An 18589-nucleotide genomic window follows, 5' to 3' on the forward strand; every position below is an offset into this window, starting at 1 on the left:
ATTTGCTAATGTTGTCTTTCCAATCTTATAATATAATTGAGTTGGGTTGATGACAATGATAATAATAAGCGCAGAACCCAAACAGTTAGGAGTTGAAAGTTGAAATTTGGTACACAGTTAGGGTACAGCACGGGAATGTACACTAAGAAGGGATTTTTCGAAATTCCCCGTGGGGAGAGGGAGAGGATTAAGGCTTATCCTAAGAAACAGCTTCTACTGTACCATTTTAAATGCAATTTTTTATTTTTAACTACACTTTAGTAGGGTATGCAATGAGAATGCACCCTAATAAAAAAATTTTTGAAAATCCCTGTGGGGAAGAGGTGGAGGGTTAATGCAGTTTTACTTAACATAGATATCTTTTTCCCAGCAAATAAGATGTTGGTGAATTTGCTATTTTTGTGCTGAGTGTGATTTGTGATATACAGTAGATATGTAGTTTAATTGCAATAGTTGTGAAATTTAACACATTACTGTTAATGTGTTATTGTATTCTTTGTTTAGAAGCTTATTTTACAACTTTGCTTCACTTTCTGTGTATATCAGATCAATATGTTTGCAGATAAAATACATGTCATATATGCTTTTTAAGTTTCGTAAAGCATATAACACTATACAAACAATAAAAAAATACTTGTAGTGTATGGGTGTAAATGTTGGGAATGTCAAGTGTGATTTGGAAAGTTTTATTTGGGAAATTTTAAACTAAAGCATATAAAACATACCAGATGCCCAAAAGCTGTTGAAAAAGAGAAATTTCGGGAAGAAATTGTTAAAAATCTTAGTTTTGTCACCAACAAGATGATTGTTTTCTGTATGCATTATGTGAAGAAAAAACAAATTGGATCAAGATAATTTTTGTCCGACAAAGATAGGCAGCTCTAAGGTTTCATTTTATTTTTAAATCAGTTACTCATTTTTAAAATAGAAAACTTTTATACAAATGACAAAATTACAATAAAAATATTTGTGATTAACCAAAAATTATGAATGTTCAATGTGCTGTATACTCCTTGTTACATTGTCTATTATCCTTAGAAGATGTAGTAATTTTTCCAAATATAGTGGTGCCTTTATTTATAGGCAGAGAAAAGTCTACCAATGCACTGGAGTATGCAATTAATAATAACAGTCACCAAAATGAGAATTTTTATGACAACAATGATGGTTCTATGATAACCAGGGACCACAAGATCTTTATGAAGTAGGTGTGCTAAGTAGCTGATAATCATCCAGAACTATCTGATGATAATCGAGCATGCTAGTATTCTGCAAATTGGAATATGTTTTGGCATTTGGTGACTGAAAACCCTGGACAGAAAATGAAGCAAATGTAAGGGTGCAGTCATGCACATTGTTACATGCTGGATTTATCATAATCAGAACTTATGCAGCTTTTACAAATCATGTGTGTGCAATAAATGTCTAAAAAATAATCATTACAACATTGTGAATCATGTGAATATTTATGTTGTGCAATAATGTAGTCATTGACATTTTTGCGAGTTTTTCAATCAATCTTAACACAGTACAATCCTGCACTTATCATCTTCAGACTGATTAGTGTGTGCATAAACAAATTTGAAGCATACAGCAGCATGTGCTAATACAAAATGTACAGCAATGTCTGCATCATTCAAATCACATACAACTTATCAAATTTTGTATAAATACAAAAACATTCAGTAATCATCCAATGTTTTTGATAATCTGTCATCATTCTAGTCCTGTAGTTATCAGATTAACAAACTTCTACTGCTGTATTTTATATTATATATATTTTATTCAAGAAAATGGATGGATGTGATAAAAGCTTCATATTTGCACACACTTTCATTTTCACATTTCATTTATTCACAGTTTGTTATTAGCAACAATTTTTCATATTCATTAAGTTAAAATTCAGGAAAGGATAAACAATAATAATGAAACAACAAACAAAAAAAAAATATAATAAAAACATTAAAAATTATTTAATTGTCTGAAACTCACTTCTATTGTAATTCATATTGTTTACTGTTAAACTGTGCTAGTGGATATTATCTTGTAGTTTCTTGCATTATTTCAGCATAGCATTTACACAGAGTAAATATGTTTTATATTAATAATTATTTCTTTTATCCTTACAAATTAACAATGTATTTAAATGTAAAGACTCTAGTGACAAAACAGCAAAAACACCACACAAGTAATGTCTCTCTCAAAAACACAACTGAAATGGTAGATCTTTTGCATAGAGGAAATTCAACAGCTATTATTGCTGGTTTTATCATCATAAATGAATCTATTAAAAAACGTAATCCCCATAAATATCAAGCTTCTGTTGTACAGCTTTGCAACTGCACAGTAACATTTACAAGTCTCTATTCTTGTCCATTTTTCTGAATAAACAATTCTATTGTAAGACATAAGATAGTTATTTACTAAATGCATAATGAATGAAAAAGGAAATCAAATTTAAACTTATCTCATCTACTAGTACTTTATCGATTAACAGGGATTATATTATATTGGATTTATGGATGCAGCAATTAGGTCTTGCAGATCAGAAATAATATTGTTTATTTAAATCACCTGGACACATACACTTTAACATTGTGTTCTGGACCTGTTTGTCCCTCATCAGCAGGCATTTAAAAGACATTTTCTACAATTAAAATAAATTTTGTTACAACCATAAATAAACATAAAATTCCCAACAATAAAACAATAAAATTCTTACAAATTCTGGGTTTTTTAAACACATTCCTGATTCCAAGCATATTCAAAATCAATATTAATCAAATAATTCCATATGTATTCCTGTTTTTTAAAAAACATAAATAATTAAATTAAATAAATTTTTTGGTTTAACTTACACCAAAACTTACATCATTGATTGTTCACATTCACTTAAACATTATTATTTCTGATCTGTAAGACCTAATTGCTGCATCCATAAATCCAGTATAATAAGTCCTGTTAATTGATGAAATACTAGTAGACAAGATACGTTTAAGTTAAGAACACAAAGGCATTAATTAAGGAAATCAAATGTTCATATTTTAAGCAATAAATAAAAATAAAACAGAGAATACTCTAACTCGTCGTAGACTGCATATCGTATTAAAACACTACACACATGGCACCTTATAAAATGCAGCCGTGTTTATTCGGTACGAACGTTTTTGGTTATGTTAAACGACCTTCTATACTAGAGAATACTCTAGTATAGTAATCAATAATACAACTGAATTACAGAGAAGGATTGTTTGCTGACATTAACATTAGTACTGATTAAAGATAATTTATTTTTAAAAACTACACCAATCAATAAAATTTGAAATTTAATTTCGTTAAATAATTTTATATAAAACTTTTCTTTTTCACACAAAAAACTAACAGATTGTCACTCAAAAATTTTGATTGTTTGAATTTATTTTCCAATGCAACAGGATTCTCAATCAATTCAAATAACAAAATTTCTATTGTAGTTGATTTAATAGAGATATAATTGTGTGATTTATATCTTATAATTTTTTAAAAAATTCTTGACATTATTTAAATATCTGTTATCTTTTAGTGATGTTTAAAATTTATTATGAATCAATATGAATATTAAAATTAATGTAGAATATTTTATCAAACAATGTATAATTTTAACAGTAAAAATTAGCTTAAATAAGTATTTCAAAAAAATCTTTTTTTTTAAAAAAAGTAAAATCTTATCCACGTATTATTTTTATTAGTACAATATTCTAATGTATTGCCCCAATGTTTAACCACCCGTGACTTAAATCTTTTATATCAGGGGTGGCCAACTTTTGTGCACATAAGATCTACTTTTTATCGTAAAAATGTGTCGCGATCGACTTGTTGTCATAGGCATAGTCTAAGTGGGGAGGGGGAAGTGTGAAATACATACTATGTTTATACACTGTGTTTCAGTACGAAGTGCACTCACTGCTTATGAGTCGAGTCATAACTGCATGCATACAGTTGCGTTCGGTTACAAATATAATACATTAAGTCAAGACATCGCTAGCGATCGACCAAAATTGGCTCGGCGATCGACCGGTCGATCGCGATCGATTTGTTGGCCACCCCTGTTTTATATGACTAAAAATATCATTATTATTCAATTATTAATTTTACTTACTAAAATAATATTGATAAAAAATTAAAGAAATATAGTTTATTACTTTTTAATAGCATTTTTTTTATCACAATATCTTATTGGTTAAAATCAATATAGAAATACAAGGACTGTTTCTTTTTCAACCTCCGATGGTCCAAAAAACAAAGACAAGTGTAAATAACAGAATAAATTTATTACCAAAAGTTAGATACAAACATGGTTACTTTTCAACATAATCACTGTGAATATTGAGGCATTTGTCTATCTGTGGACAAACTTTGAAATCACCTCTTCATAGAATGTTGTCGCCAATGACCAAGTGAATTGAGATGGGCCCTAATGTTGTTTTGAAGATCGTCATTAGTCTTGAACCTCTGCCCTCCTAGCCACGTTTTCAGTTCAGGAAAGAGGTGGAAATTGCTCGGCGCTAAATCGGGGCTATACACTGGATGTTTAAAGGTGGTGAAGACTTCTACCTTTCAGACTTCTACCCAGCTTGGAACTTTTTTGTGTGTGAAGACTTCCACCACTTTCCTGAACTGAAAATGTGGCCAGAAGGGCAGAGGTTTGAGACTAATGACGATCTTCAAAACATCATCATTAAGGCCATCTCAATTCACTGGCAGCATCATTCTATGAAGAAAGGATGGAAAAGCTCATTCACAGATACGACAAATGCCTCAATCTACACAGTAATTATGTCAAAAAGTAACCATGTTTGTACCTAACTTTTGGTAATAAATTCATTTTGTTATTTACATTTGTCTTTGTTTTATGGACCATCAGAGGTTGAAAAAGAAACAGACTTTGTATATACTGTACATATAAACATAAACTCAAAAACTTGATTTATAGTTAAAGCCAAAGAGCTGCCAAATTATTCAGCTATAACATAGCTACATTATTAAATACTAAACAAACTGCTTACTCTAAACAAATTATTTACTATTTAATTAATTACATAATCATATTATAACCCATATAATCAAATTCAGCAATTTGTCTGGCTTTAGAAACATATTTTAAATACAGTACAGAAAACTTAGTAGTTGATAAGAAATTTTAATAACAAAGATTTAAAATGATATAAACAACATACTATATGAAAATTAAAATTAAAATAATTATTATAGTGACAAGTTTCTTACCTGCTTAATGACTGGGGTAAACTAGATATAATTGGTCCATATCCTTGTGAATTGTCATATAATTCAAATAAAGGAGCAGCTACTAACTTGTAATTTTTTGGAACTGCAAACAAAGCTGTAAATAAAATTGCTTACAATGAAACATATACTATATATTCTCATTTCATAAATGTCATATATCTTACAAAGATAAAATTAAAAATCTTGAAAGTTCATAAATTTTCAGAATGATTCATAATAAATACTGCTGTTTTTTACAATTATGTAATATTTCAAACAGGGCTGTGGAGTCAAAGTCGTGGAGTTTCTGGTGTTTTAGTCAGAGTTTGAAGTCGTCAAAATCCATCAATATGAATATTAAAATTAATGTAGAATATTTTATCAAACAATGTATAATTTTAACCTGTTATAATTAGTATATATAATATGTTACAGTAAAAATGCATTTTAACTAGTTGAAACTAGTTTTTACTGGATGTCATTGTTATAACTGGAATTTACAGCTAGTCAAAAATGAATTTGAGTTAAAACTAGTTTTAACTAGACAAAACAGGTTTTAACAAAATGGCTTAGTAAAAACTGTTTCAACCAAGGTCATTCAGCTAACACGTTCCTATAGTGTATGATGAATTTCGTATCGCTTTAACCCTTTTTCCCCGACATCTTGTTTACGTTTATTTTGCGATCCCTCCTAAGGCAATACAGGTCAGTCAGGCAATATTATTTTAAAAATTCACCAAAAATCAAATTATCATTATATCTATATGAAAAAAATCACTTACATTTACTAATATCTTTAGTTTTAAATATGATATTTTTCAATACATTTTATTAGAAAAATTTATAAGAAAAAAAATAATATATATCAGAACTGACACATAAACTTGATAATTTGTAAGATTTTGTGAAAATTAACATTGTCTAGTTACATAGTTGTTTGCTGGCACTGAGCCAGAAAGACGTAGAATATTGTTTTGTACAATTTGATATAACACTTATGCATGTATGTTTATTCGTTGTGAAATTATCGCACATTATATCAAACATTTGTTTGAAATCAAAATTTTATACTGCTATCAACTAATATAATGAATTATTATACTTTATTCACTTCATATCAAACGAGATTATATCTGTTGTTAATAAATTTTACAAAAATCGATAATTACCAAAGTAACGATGAATCGGTACCTTCGAAGTTTTGCTTAAAAAGCCAGGGTACCGATCGATTGGTGCCTTCGGGGACAAAAGGTTAATTAATGTTAATAACAGATGTGTGACCAATATTTTCAATAAATATTGTATTAAATAATACAAATGTTTTAATCCCAATCATCACTTTATTTATTTCTCCCAAACATATTTATGTAGCTAAAATTAGTTTTAACTAATGTTAAAAGTTAAAACTAGTTTTATCTAAAATCAAAACATGTACAGCAGTAAATTCTAGTTTTAACTAGACAAAACGGGTTTTAACAATGACATCCAGTAAAAACTAATTTCAACTAGTTAAAACGCGTTTTAACTAAAAATGGGTTTTTACTGTGTAACATATATAACAATAGAAAACTATTGGAATTGTGTCAAATTTGACCCTCCAAATTTTTTGCAAATCTACACTTTTGGAGACCTCCTGAACCCAAAAGATGTCAAATGAAGAGGGAAAATTCACACGTGTGTGCTTGTTGGTGTCTAATTTGTTTCATTTCTTTATTCTGTTTGATTTTACCCATTCTGAGATATTGTTTAATATCTTAGAATGGGTGAAGTTCAAGAAACAAAATTTGGCATGGTAGCTTGAGTATAAAGGGGCATTAATACTATTAAATTTTGATTCTTAGTTAAAGGTTAACAGGGGTCATAGAAGGGGTCATGTGCCATATCTCCAGTGTGTTCGAACAATAAATATTTTACTCATTATTAGTGTTCACAATTTTTTTATAAAATTCATCTCTATCCTCAAAATTAAGCTTGAGTTCTAATATGAGCACAGACAAAAAAGGAAATCTTACAAAATTTAATGATGATTTTTACAATGCACTGGAAAAAGTAAATCACATTAATCATTCTTCAAATTTGGATAACAAAGATGGAAAATGGCAAAATAAGCAACCTTTTTCTTTACCAGTCTAAATGTTATATTTCTTATTCTTGACTTAGTTTAATGTATGTGCATACTTATATATTACCTAATATACTCATATATTATGTACAACATTTTTATTAAACTACAAATGTGTTTGTGTATAAATGTATTTACTGTTTTTACTTATACATGCTTACCAAATACCATTGCCATCATCAAACAAATCAATAAATATGAATTTATATATTAAATAGATGTGTCAAATTTTAATGTTTAATTAATTTTATTTTGTATTTTTTTTTTAAAATAATCAGAATCGTCTTCATTATTATTTTTCTGGCTGTTATACAGTATAGGCTGATAAAGGAAAAGAATGACGATCAGTCAAAAAATGACCTTCCCAGATTTTTACTCTTTTAGACTTGGGAAGCCTTGAAACATAGAAAAGTGCAAAAACATTCGGGGTTTTTTCTGTATGCACTGATGTTAGAATGTATGTAGGGGCACGATTTGAAGCTTTGGATGTTTGGATCAGATGTCAGAGTTGGATGGTTTAACACTCCTGTGTTAAACCATCCAACTCTGATTCAAAAACCATAGAAGTTATTAAGCTTCAAACAGAATGAACAAAATCATGTCCCCCACATAGTTTAACATCCATACATACAGGGGGGAAAAAAAACTGAATCTTTTGCATATCTCAACATTTCAAGGTGTCCCAAATCAAAAATGTAAAATTTGGGAGGGGGTCATTTTTTTGACTAATCGCTACACTTCCTCTCTGTTATATGTAACAGCCAGGAAAGTAAAATACATATTTATATATTGACTGTCATTACTTAGAGAAGTCTTTTAGCTTTGGAATAAAAAAGTTTCTATGTTCTATCTTTATTATAACTCTATTTATTAAAGTTTTTATTCTGAGGTCACATGATGATATCAGAATTCCTGGGCCCCTTATTTTGTTTGTCCCTAGTTGGAGTTGGAGTCAGTAGATTTTTACATGACTCAACAGCCCTGATTTCAAACTTACAACATTGTATTCATATTTTAAAATATGGTAGTAATAATAAGAGAATAAAATAAATTTTCATAGTTTGATATCTCAAATCAGTTAACTTAAAATGCATTAATATTTTCAATTTATAATCATCTGAATTTATAGAAAATTTATCACTCCTTATAAAATAATACCTTCCTGTTTTCTGTATTCATGCAATTATATAAATACACTCCTCAAAAGTAAAATCAGAACACCACAATAAAATGCATGTAGCCACATGCATATTGCAGGACTGGTAGAGGTGAGAGACATATACAAATTATTAAAAAAACAACGATATGCAACAGACACCTGTTTTTTCAGTAATAAATATGGCCTCACAAAATGCTAAAAACAGGCTGCTAAACAGAGGTATACTATCAATGAAGCATTTAATGGTTGCCTGAGATATCCCTTGCCAAGCCGCATCTTCTGTGTCTTAAATATTGTCCACGGTATGTGCCGATAGTCCACAGTGCACCTCATGTCAGACGAGGTCTCACAGTTGTTCAATGGAAGTGAGATCTGGTGAGGTTATCAGTCAGGAAAGCAGGTATGTGGAGTCAGAGTCAAAAGGAATTTCTGGCCAGAGGAGTCTGAGTCGGGAAAAATGTGTCAACTCCGATTCAGACATTTTAAATTTACTTTAGTTTTTTTATTTAAATTTATTTCATATTTAATAATTTTTAAAATTTATAATTCATTTATTTTAAATGCAAAATGCATCAATTTAATTTATGAAATATGTAGTATTCTTTGTAGTATTTGTGTTTAGTAGTTAAATTATTTTGACCCAATTGAATTTGAATATTTTTGAATCATTCCTTTATATCCCTGCTCTAAATAAGTATTCTATTTTTCTGAATGAGCCATACTAATTGATCAGAGTACATATTTTTCTTTTCTGAACAAAGGGCTGAAGTAGCTAGCTAGATCGCACACTTTTTAGTTGGATTAACTCTTCAGGAAGGGTGAAATTAAAGTGCAAATGCTGTGGAATATATGTAGATGTAAAATTTTATTGTTCCTTTCTCCTCTTATTAAATATTTGTTAAAAATTAATTTTTTTGTACAAATAAATATTAATGTAAGTTAAATATTAAAAGTACTAACTATAAAAGTATTTGAATAAATGCCCCAGGCTCCTTTTAGAGTAAGGTACCCCAATGAGTGCCTCTGCCCCCATAAAATGACTTGGTATTTAATTTTGCCAGAGTCGGGAGTTGGAGTCAAATGCTTCTTTACCAACTCCACAGTCCTGCAGGAAAAGATGTGAATTCTGTTCAGGCTGGTGAGAGTTTGCCGTGTGACGTGCAGTCAGGCATTGTCTTGCTAGAACACTGGGTTGGTAAAATCTTCGCTAGTGGCCAAACCACAGGCCCCACAATTCATGTTACATACTGATCTGCTATCAGAGTACCAGAAATGAGCACTAGGACTCATTCATTTCATTTCATTCATTTATTTTTATTGTAAGGTACCAAGAAATACAAAGGGTACATAACTAGGACTGTCCACTAATCAAACATGATGCCCAATGTGGGGCTGGTGTTACACTTGGCAAAAACAGCTAGCACATAGCATTCCCTGGGATACCGCCACATCCATCCATGGCCATCATTCCCCCATAGACATAGCAGGATTCATCCATAAACAATATCCAATGCCATTCAATAGTCCAGTTGCGATAACAACACCACCTTGCCAGGCATGCAGTCGTGTTGAGCAGTTAATGGCATACCCATTGCTGGTTGCCATGTGTACAGCCTGACTTCATGCAACCTGTTGTGAATGGTTTGGGTAAACACAGATACACTCATTGACTGTGACAGGAAGTTTTGGATGTCATGTACTGTAGCAAATGGGTCCTGAAAAGCTGTTCAGCAAATCTGCCATCTGTGTGCTCTGTCATGCACCAGTGTGATCCACTCCCTCTTTGGCATGTTTGCAGATGTTCCTGCATCCATTGTGTCACACATTGCTGGATGGACTCTCATCGTGTCCAACATACTTGGCAACTATTCAAAAAATTTAAAAACCAATGGGATCGGTAAAAAATTTCAATTCTAAAAACTTTAAATTAAAATCCGAGTAAAAAGCTACTCTTTAAAATCCGACTTCGAGTGAGTTAAGAAGACAAATAAGGACGAAAAAGATGCTATACTTTCATATTTTTATTAATTTCATTTCCCCAAATGCATTTCGCCATGCCTCATCAGTGGGTAGTTGAGTTTTGGTAACCTCCGTTCCTTTTATGCTGGGTGATGTTTTCCCAGCATGCATCTATCTGCATACCGTTGAATACTAGAACGTATAGACTCAGGTAAACGGAAGGTTACCGGTGTATGTTCTTCTCGTAAGAAGCACTTGAAGTAGTTCACATCTATCGTCAATCGGTTTATTTGTCGCTGTAACTCCTCTATCCCCATTCTTCGATTCTCAAAGTGTTGAAACTATTCAAAAAATACTTGGCAACTGTGTGCATTGACAAACTGAGGTCATACAGCTCTAGGATACAGTCTCATTCCCCATCCATTAAGTAGTAGTATTCAGTTCACTGTCATCTCCAAAGCCTTTATGCTTCATTGAAAGTTTGGCTGCCATGAAACATTGCTAATAGCACTTACACCCCAAGCTGGCTGCTGGTCTTTAGAGGTCGTGACTGGATACTACATGATCCGATGCATACGCAAATTTAATCACTTGCGCATCTTTGTTCAGCAATTTGCATTTAGCTACATGCATTCCTTCATAGTGTTGCAATTTCAGTTTTGAAGAGTGTATGTGGTTACTAGATCATTTTTTACAGATTCATCATACTCTGGTAAATATATATGTATGTATAGTTAAATAAATTTATCAGAGTATGCTGAATCTGTAAAAAATGGTCTAGCAACCAGTTATTTATATAATCATCATTCCTTGTTTATTAATAACTTATAGATATGTAATGTTAATAAACAGAAAATTCGATATTACAAAAAGTTACATTTTTATTTAATGAAAAGCATAACATATTCTTATTTGAAAGAAATAAGATTTCAATATATAAATTTTTTAAGTTTCTACATGTACTTACTAATCTTTTAATTTATATAATTCACAAAATAACAAATAAAATTCTATTCCATAAAACTTTACATTATTAGAATAAAATTAACATTATATTATTAGAAACAAAATATAGAAAAAATTTATATGCATCGTATACATTGGTCAGGAAAGTTAAATAAACAAGATACTTTAAAACTCTGGAATAGCTTGCTCAAACAGTCCATTGCAGAAGAATTCAAAATTAAATTCCATTATGAGCAATCACTGTTCAAATATGTTTTAAAGTCATAGCCTTGCCTGACTGGTCAATAACCACAACAAGATTAGTCTATTTCAATATTTATCATGTACAGTAATTCCTCGACTTATGCTACCCCAACTTATGTGAACCCGGAGTTATGCGATTTTCAAATCTCGATGATTCGTCTTTTGTTTGAGTGCCACGCAACTGTTGATTTCTCACTCCCCTCACACTATTGTTCAGCTAACATGTTCGGACGTGTCACGCAAAATCGATGAATAGCTACAATTTATTTTGTGTTATTTATTACTGTGTTTGTTATATCTATGGAGACTTGACAGACTCTATTGTGTCATCCAAATGAAGTAGAACTGATTCTTCTGCATCAAACAAGAAAAGAAAAACTTTATCTTTGGAATGTAAAGTTAACATTATTAAAGACTTTGATACAAAAATGAAAATTTGTGAATTGGCAAAGAAGTTTGATCTACCGGAATCAACCGTCAGAACAATTATAAAAGGTAAAGAAAAAATTCTTGAAGCTGTGAAAAATGCTCATTCTTTAAATTCAAGCATCATTCGTAAACATCACAGTATTACTTTGCGATAATTATTAGCCGGCATTGCTATGTATACTCAATCACAGTATTATCGCTGAGATGGAAAACAATGTTATCTAAGATTTTATTAAACATTTTTTTCTAAATTTGTTTTCTTTAGTCTCCAGCCTCAATTAAAAATAATTTGTATGTATTTATATGCAAAGTTATACCCCAACTTATGCGAATTTGACTTATGCGGTTATCGCTCAGTCCCACCTATCGCGTAAGTTCGGGGTATTACTGTATATGCATATAAATGCAATATAGATATATATTATATTTATATACATATATATTATATAGATATTCTGTATACTATATACATAAAACATTTTGTCATTGAATTATTTTGCATATCTAATGAGATATTTATATCAAAAAATTTGCACTATCATAACATCATTTGTACTATCATATTTACATTACAAGATTAATAAATAGAGATTTACTTTTCTTAATTTACTATTATTTATACTTACACCAAGAGATTAATCACCTGAAAATAAATTATTCAAAAAGTCAATTAACAGAAACTGATTTCAGAGAGTGCTAATTCCAGAAATGTTATTGATCAAAGATGGCTGCCTCACAAAAAAATGTGTAACATTTTTTTTGTGATTAAAAGATGTGAAAATGAGATGTTAAAATTTATCACAGGATGGTGACTCAGTATGGAAATAGTTAAGCCAATGCATGGTGTATGATTGGGTCCAAATACTTAAGGAAGCAGGCATCTTGACCAACAACAATTCGGATAGACACAATCAACGTGCAAACTGAGATGTGAATTAGGGAGTCCTGGAAAATCACAAATGATGACATCTCTGCTAAATTCAACATGAGTCATGGTTGTGAAAACAACATTGTAATCTGGCTTTAGCTCACTTGGTACCCCCCACCTGTTGCAAACTTTTCTGTATGTAAGGTCATTGTGGACAATGTTAAATGCATAGCCATGCTCATGTTGAATTTGGCAGAGATGTCATCAATTGTAATTCTCCAGAACTCCTTAATTCTCATATCAATTTATGCTCTGTGTCCATTGTGACAGTTGTTAATCAACCAGCAGACAATGAGAAGCAGGTGCTTCTCATTGTAGACAAAGCACCTGCCCTCCTTAAATCTCAAGACTGCAATCTTAAATCTCATATGCCTTATGTTAACTTAAGTAACTGTTTCCATACTGAGACATCATCCTGTGATAAATTTTCACTCATTTTCACACTTTTCAATCATAAAAACATGTAACACTTTATTGTTCCTTGATGGTGCATTCTGACAATGAGGTAGCCATCTTTGATATGACACTGAGCATGTGCTTATAGCAAGATTGTCAACATGAAAAATCAATGTGTGCCCAGATAACTGCTTTGTTATATCATCAAGCAAATTTTAGGAAAACATCAGTTTTATATCCATTATACCAAAATTGCTTTTAATTAATGGCTTTTCTTTGTGTATGATTTTTAGTATATAAATGTCCTAGCTTTAGTAACAACTATTGTTGGTGATCTTTTAGTAGGCCTGCTACTGAAATTTCTTGTTATCAACAGTAGTGTAGATTTTATTTATTACAGTACAAACAGAAAAACATGATTAATGAATAACAGTTTAATGCATTAGAAACAGCATTGACATGCTTAGAAATGCAACCTAAAGCAGATTTTTCAGCTTTCATGACAATCAAGCAAAAAAGGGATTTAGCAAAATTTTAAAAAAAATTATGTAAAACAAAGCAAAATAAGTGACTGCTTTAAAAAACTGTAATAACTAGTTTTTGTGTAAGTACTGTACATTATTTAATATTAATTTTATTATTATGTATTTTTTACTTTATATTCAAAGCTTTATCAGTATTTTGCAATAAATGATTATTACTTATTTTTATTAGACAATTTTTTCTTATCATTCATAAGTATTAAATATCCATCCCTAATCTTATTTTTAATTTTGTACTAAAATTAAAATTACTATTCTAACTTTGTTTAAGGTATTCGTCTTTTCATTCTTTTCCAACCAATCGTAATCAGTTATCCAAAATTGTCCAACTTTGATTATTTTGGATAATCAATGCTCTATTGTACTTATGCAACAAAACAGTTTGTCAAAATAATGTAAATTCAACAATAATAATTATTTATTTTTGTTTAAAATAATGGAAAGTTCATTAGAACTGACTCAAAACAAAAATTGCCAAGTATTCATTATCAGCAATGCTTCCAGCATTTCAACTAATATTTATTGTATCAAATGCTATGCAAACTTTTTATATTTATATATCAATAGAAAATCCACACAAGAAAAATGTCATTTCTATTCTTTAAAACTTTTTGTAAATATTGAAGCATCCTATTTTGTTGAATCATATGTTTGGACTATATATATAAGCTATAGAAAGGAGAAAATATTAAATATTTTATATAAAATATAAAAAACTATAACAATCAAAAATCATTCTTTCCATAATAAAAGAAATCTTCTTATCTTTAATAAAAAATTATCTATAAAACAAAAGAAACAATATAAATATTTTATGTTTACCTCGCTCTGGGAGTTGAACAAAAAATAATTTCTTATGCTCCTTTGGTTTTGTTACATGTGGGGGAATATATGGATACTGAAATAACAAATAATGTGTATTCATTTCATAAAAATTCATAATGAAAGTACAGTAGTGTGTTGTTTATCCAAAAGCCAATCAACCAAAACATCGGTTAACCGAAAGCTTTCCAGTCAGCGTCATGCCAAATACAATGTTTTTGATACTAGATTAACTTCTAAAGTATAATTTTTTTGTTTTTATATTTTTCAATATATTTATTTTGTTTGTACAAAATAAAGAAATAATTTTTAACAATATAGTAGCCACGATTATTATTATAAAAATTCTCATTAAAATTGACGAAAATTCAACGCGAAGCAACACGCAATAGAGAAAAATTTCAACATGGGATATGGTTAATATATTTTTTCGTACATAATCGGTTAACCAAAAAATAAGTTATCTGAACAACCCTAGTCCCCAATTGATTCGGATAAACGACGCTCTACTGTATATATTAAAAAATCAATAGAAAACAGTATTATTATAAGTCTATTACAAAAATATAAATTCTAGAATATTTAAACAGATAAATTTTTAAAATCTTAACGTTTTATTTTAATTCCTAGTTTTATATGAAAAACTAACTTGGATAGTTAGAATACTATTTACATAAACAATAATATTTCATTAAAATATCATTTAAATAAAAACTTTTTATAATTAAGTAGAATTTACACTCAAATGATTTGCATATGCAAATAAATATTTTATAATAAATTACTTTTATGTCAAACTATATAGTTACATTTTCACCTGAATTTCAATGTCTTTTAACAATCCAACTTAGAATGCTTAGTCTTATTCAAAGATGACTCAACATCAAAATACAAACTAATCATAAATACTGTTTACCAACATTAACTTTAATTGATAAACATTTTTGACAATTTACAGCCATCATCTTCACTTGACCATGAAGAGCATCCAAGTGGGAAATTCCAAATAATTTTTGTGAGCAGTTTATCCTGAATATATAGGGCTTGTCCCTTCCACCCAGTTTCCTCCATTGTAAGCATTGCCAAACTCATGATGGGTATGAAAAAAAATCATCTTATTGACCAGGGCAATGTTAGAAAAAAAAACAATTCACCTGAAGATGATGGTCATAAACTCTCAAAAGTACTTGCAAATATTGTGAAATTGCTTATCAATTGAAGTTAATTAACACTGATACAGTATTTACATTTATTTTAATTAGAATACTATACTGATTTATAATGTATTCATTTCAGTTTTTTTTCTAGATTTTCTACATTAATGTTTCAATAGTTGATGATACACTTACATTTTTCTGTAAGCAAATAAATTTAATATTTATGATTAATTACTACATCTAGTATTTTCATCGCCTAGATCATAACTTCATTATTAATCTAAATAACTATTACATTATGAGCTTATACATAATAAATAAAACTTGGAAAACTACAAAAATATTTCTAAATTACTATATTACCAGTATTAAAGTGTATAATTATATGTAAGTATATAATTATTTTTATCACATACTATTTAATTTCACAATAAACCATTTTTTCCAAAATTTTCTACAATTCACTAATTAATTTACAATACTTAATCAATAATTTTCAAATTATACAAAAAATTATGTAGTGAAAAACTTCAGCCAATGAAATAACTTAAAGGAGTTTCAACTGAATTTTAGTAAAAAAAGGAAACAAAAGATCCAATAGTAAACTTTTACTAAACTAACATTTTCCAAGTTATTTCATAACTCTTCTTCAGGTTCAAAAATATTTTTAGAATACAGCGCACATGTATGTATTTTATTTCAAACACCCACGTGTGGTGTATTTTAAAAATACTTCTGAACCTAAAGTCAAGTTGCGAAATAACTCAGAAACATTAGTGAAAATTTACTGCAGGATTCAAATAAAAGTTGATTTGTTTCTTCTTTTTATAACTTACAGATTTGAGATAACTCCCTTAAAGAAGTCTTGTAGTTAATAATGGATAAATGTTTTGAGAGATTTTGTTAGTTTCAGAGCCTCACCTCTAAAATTGAACACTTTTTAAAAAGTAAAAAAAAATCAGTTCTTTAAGCCAGTGATTCTCGACCTTTTTTTGTCACAGTACACTTTTAATAATTTAAAAATTTGGCGGCACACACGGTTACTTCAGTAAGTACTGCAGGACAACCGGTGACATCATAATAGTGATTTTTAAACACAACTGGTTATTTAGATCACATTTTCTAAACACTTTGGTAACTAACGGCAGTTACTGGTTACGCTGGTTACAATTTCTAAATGCACTCTAGGAAGGTAGAACTGATTAAACTACTTGTCTGACATTGCTTAGGTATGGATATTCGCAGTGGCAGCACACTTCAAAAATCTCACAGCATACTAAAGTGCCATAGCACAGTGGTTAAGAATCACTGCTTTAAGCATTAGAAAAGATTCCAAAATTCTGAAACATATAAGCATGAATAACTGTAAATGTCTTTTTTAAAAATTATTTTTAGAGCTGATATATTTTACACCCATCTGCAATAATGAAAACAACACAAAAAGATAGCATATATTTATGTTAGTACAAATATCCATGGATCAAAGATTAATGTTCCATGCCTTCCAGTTATTATGTTCTCTCTCTCTCTCATACATTACAATAGTGAGATTGAGGCCGAAGTTTTAAATGTGAAAACGTGTACATTGGATGTTCAGTGCTGCTTTCCTGTAAGCCTAGAAGTTTGACAATGGCATTTGGAATGTCAAGAATAATTCCACTGACTTTCCAAACACCACTGTCAAACTTCTAGGCTTACAGGAAAGCGGCACTGAACATCCGACATACACGTTTTCACGTTTAAAACTTTGACCTCAACCTCGCTAATAAAGCATCTTCCATTCTTCTAGTTAAAGGATGAGATATATTAGACACAGAAAGAATGTTACTATTTAACTATTCTATCTTTGGAAATTGTTTGTTAAAAAGTAATTCCATTTTATATCATCAATAATACGCCAACACTAATAAATATCAAGAAGGCCTTTTATTATTTGATAAAATATTTTAAGACTATTTGCATCTCACTCTGAAAGACAATTTTAATAACATTATTGACAAAAAAATCAGCAAAATATCCATTAAGCTTTTCCTCACATTAAAATTAAATTTACCTGAGGAGGCTCAAAATTTGGTCTCCACCAATTTCCAACAACATCTTCTATTAACCAATCTTGCTGTACTCCATCTTGACGTCCTAAAATCTATAATAATAATAAAATTTATCTCAAATCATTTTTTATTATAATTTAAAATTATATCAGTTATAACTTTTAATTTTTTTTCAAGTAATTTTATTTCTAAATAAAAAACTTAATATATTCTTGCAAAAAAAAAAAACCACACACACACACACAAACACAATTATAAATAAAAGATAATTTATATAAAGAGTTGTTATATTTGTGATGTATAATTGAAAACTTTTTTATAATCATAACATAATCATTTTATAATCATATATCTTTATATTTGAATGGCCAAAAACATTCATTCAAATGTAGTTTTAACTCTTTGTAACTTGTAATCTTATTACTATATCATAATAAGTTATATATGTTTACATAGTGAATTTATCACATACTATTATAAGTACAGTAGAGCATCAATTATCCGAACACCGATCAACCGAAACATTGATTACCCAAAAGCGTTCCAGTTG

At 29.6% G+C, this 18589-nt stretch overlaps 1 protein-coding gene across 2 annotated transcripts in view; it reads right to left on the reverse strand.

Annotated features, from left to right (window-relative positions):
* Nucleotides 1-18589, reverse strand: part of LOC136982925 (cleavage and polyadenylation specificity factor subunit 5-like) — a 56944-nt gene that overhangs the window by 11885 nt on the left and 26470 nt on the right. Inside the window, exons 4-6 of one of the 2 annotated variants that reach the window (XM_067279500.1) lie at nucleotides 18042-18131; nucleotides 14832-14907; nucleotides 5266-5380 (exon numbers count right to left, since the gene is read on the reverse strand). In XM_067279500.1, the coding sequence (XP_067135601.1) occupies nucleotides 5266-5380; nucleotides 14832-14907; nucleotides 18042-18131 (281 nt within the window). Of the gene's footprint in view, nucleotides 1-5261; nucleotides 5381-14831; nucleotides 14908-18041; nucleotides 18132-18589 lie in introns of those variants that run through there. The other variant, XM_067279501.1, reaches the window with a different exon arrangement.

The sequence above is a fragment of the Centruroides vittatus genome, unplaced genomic scaffold (genome assembly GCF_030686945.1).
Source record: "Centruroides vittatus isolate TY-2023 unplaced genomic scaffold, ASM3068694v2 contig_874, whole genome shotgun sequence".
Taxonomy (NCBI): domain Eukaryota; kingdom Metazoa; phylum Arthropoda; class Arachnida; order Scorpiones; family Buthidae; genus Centruroides; species Centruroides vittatus.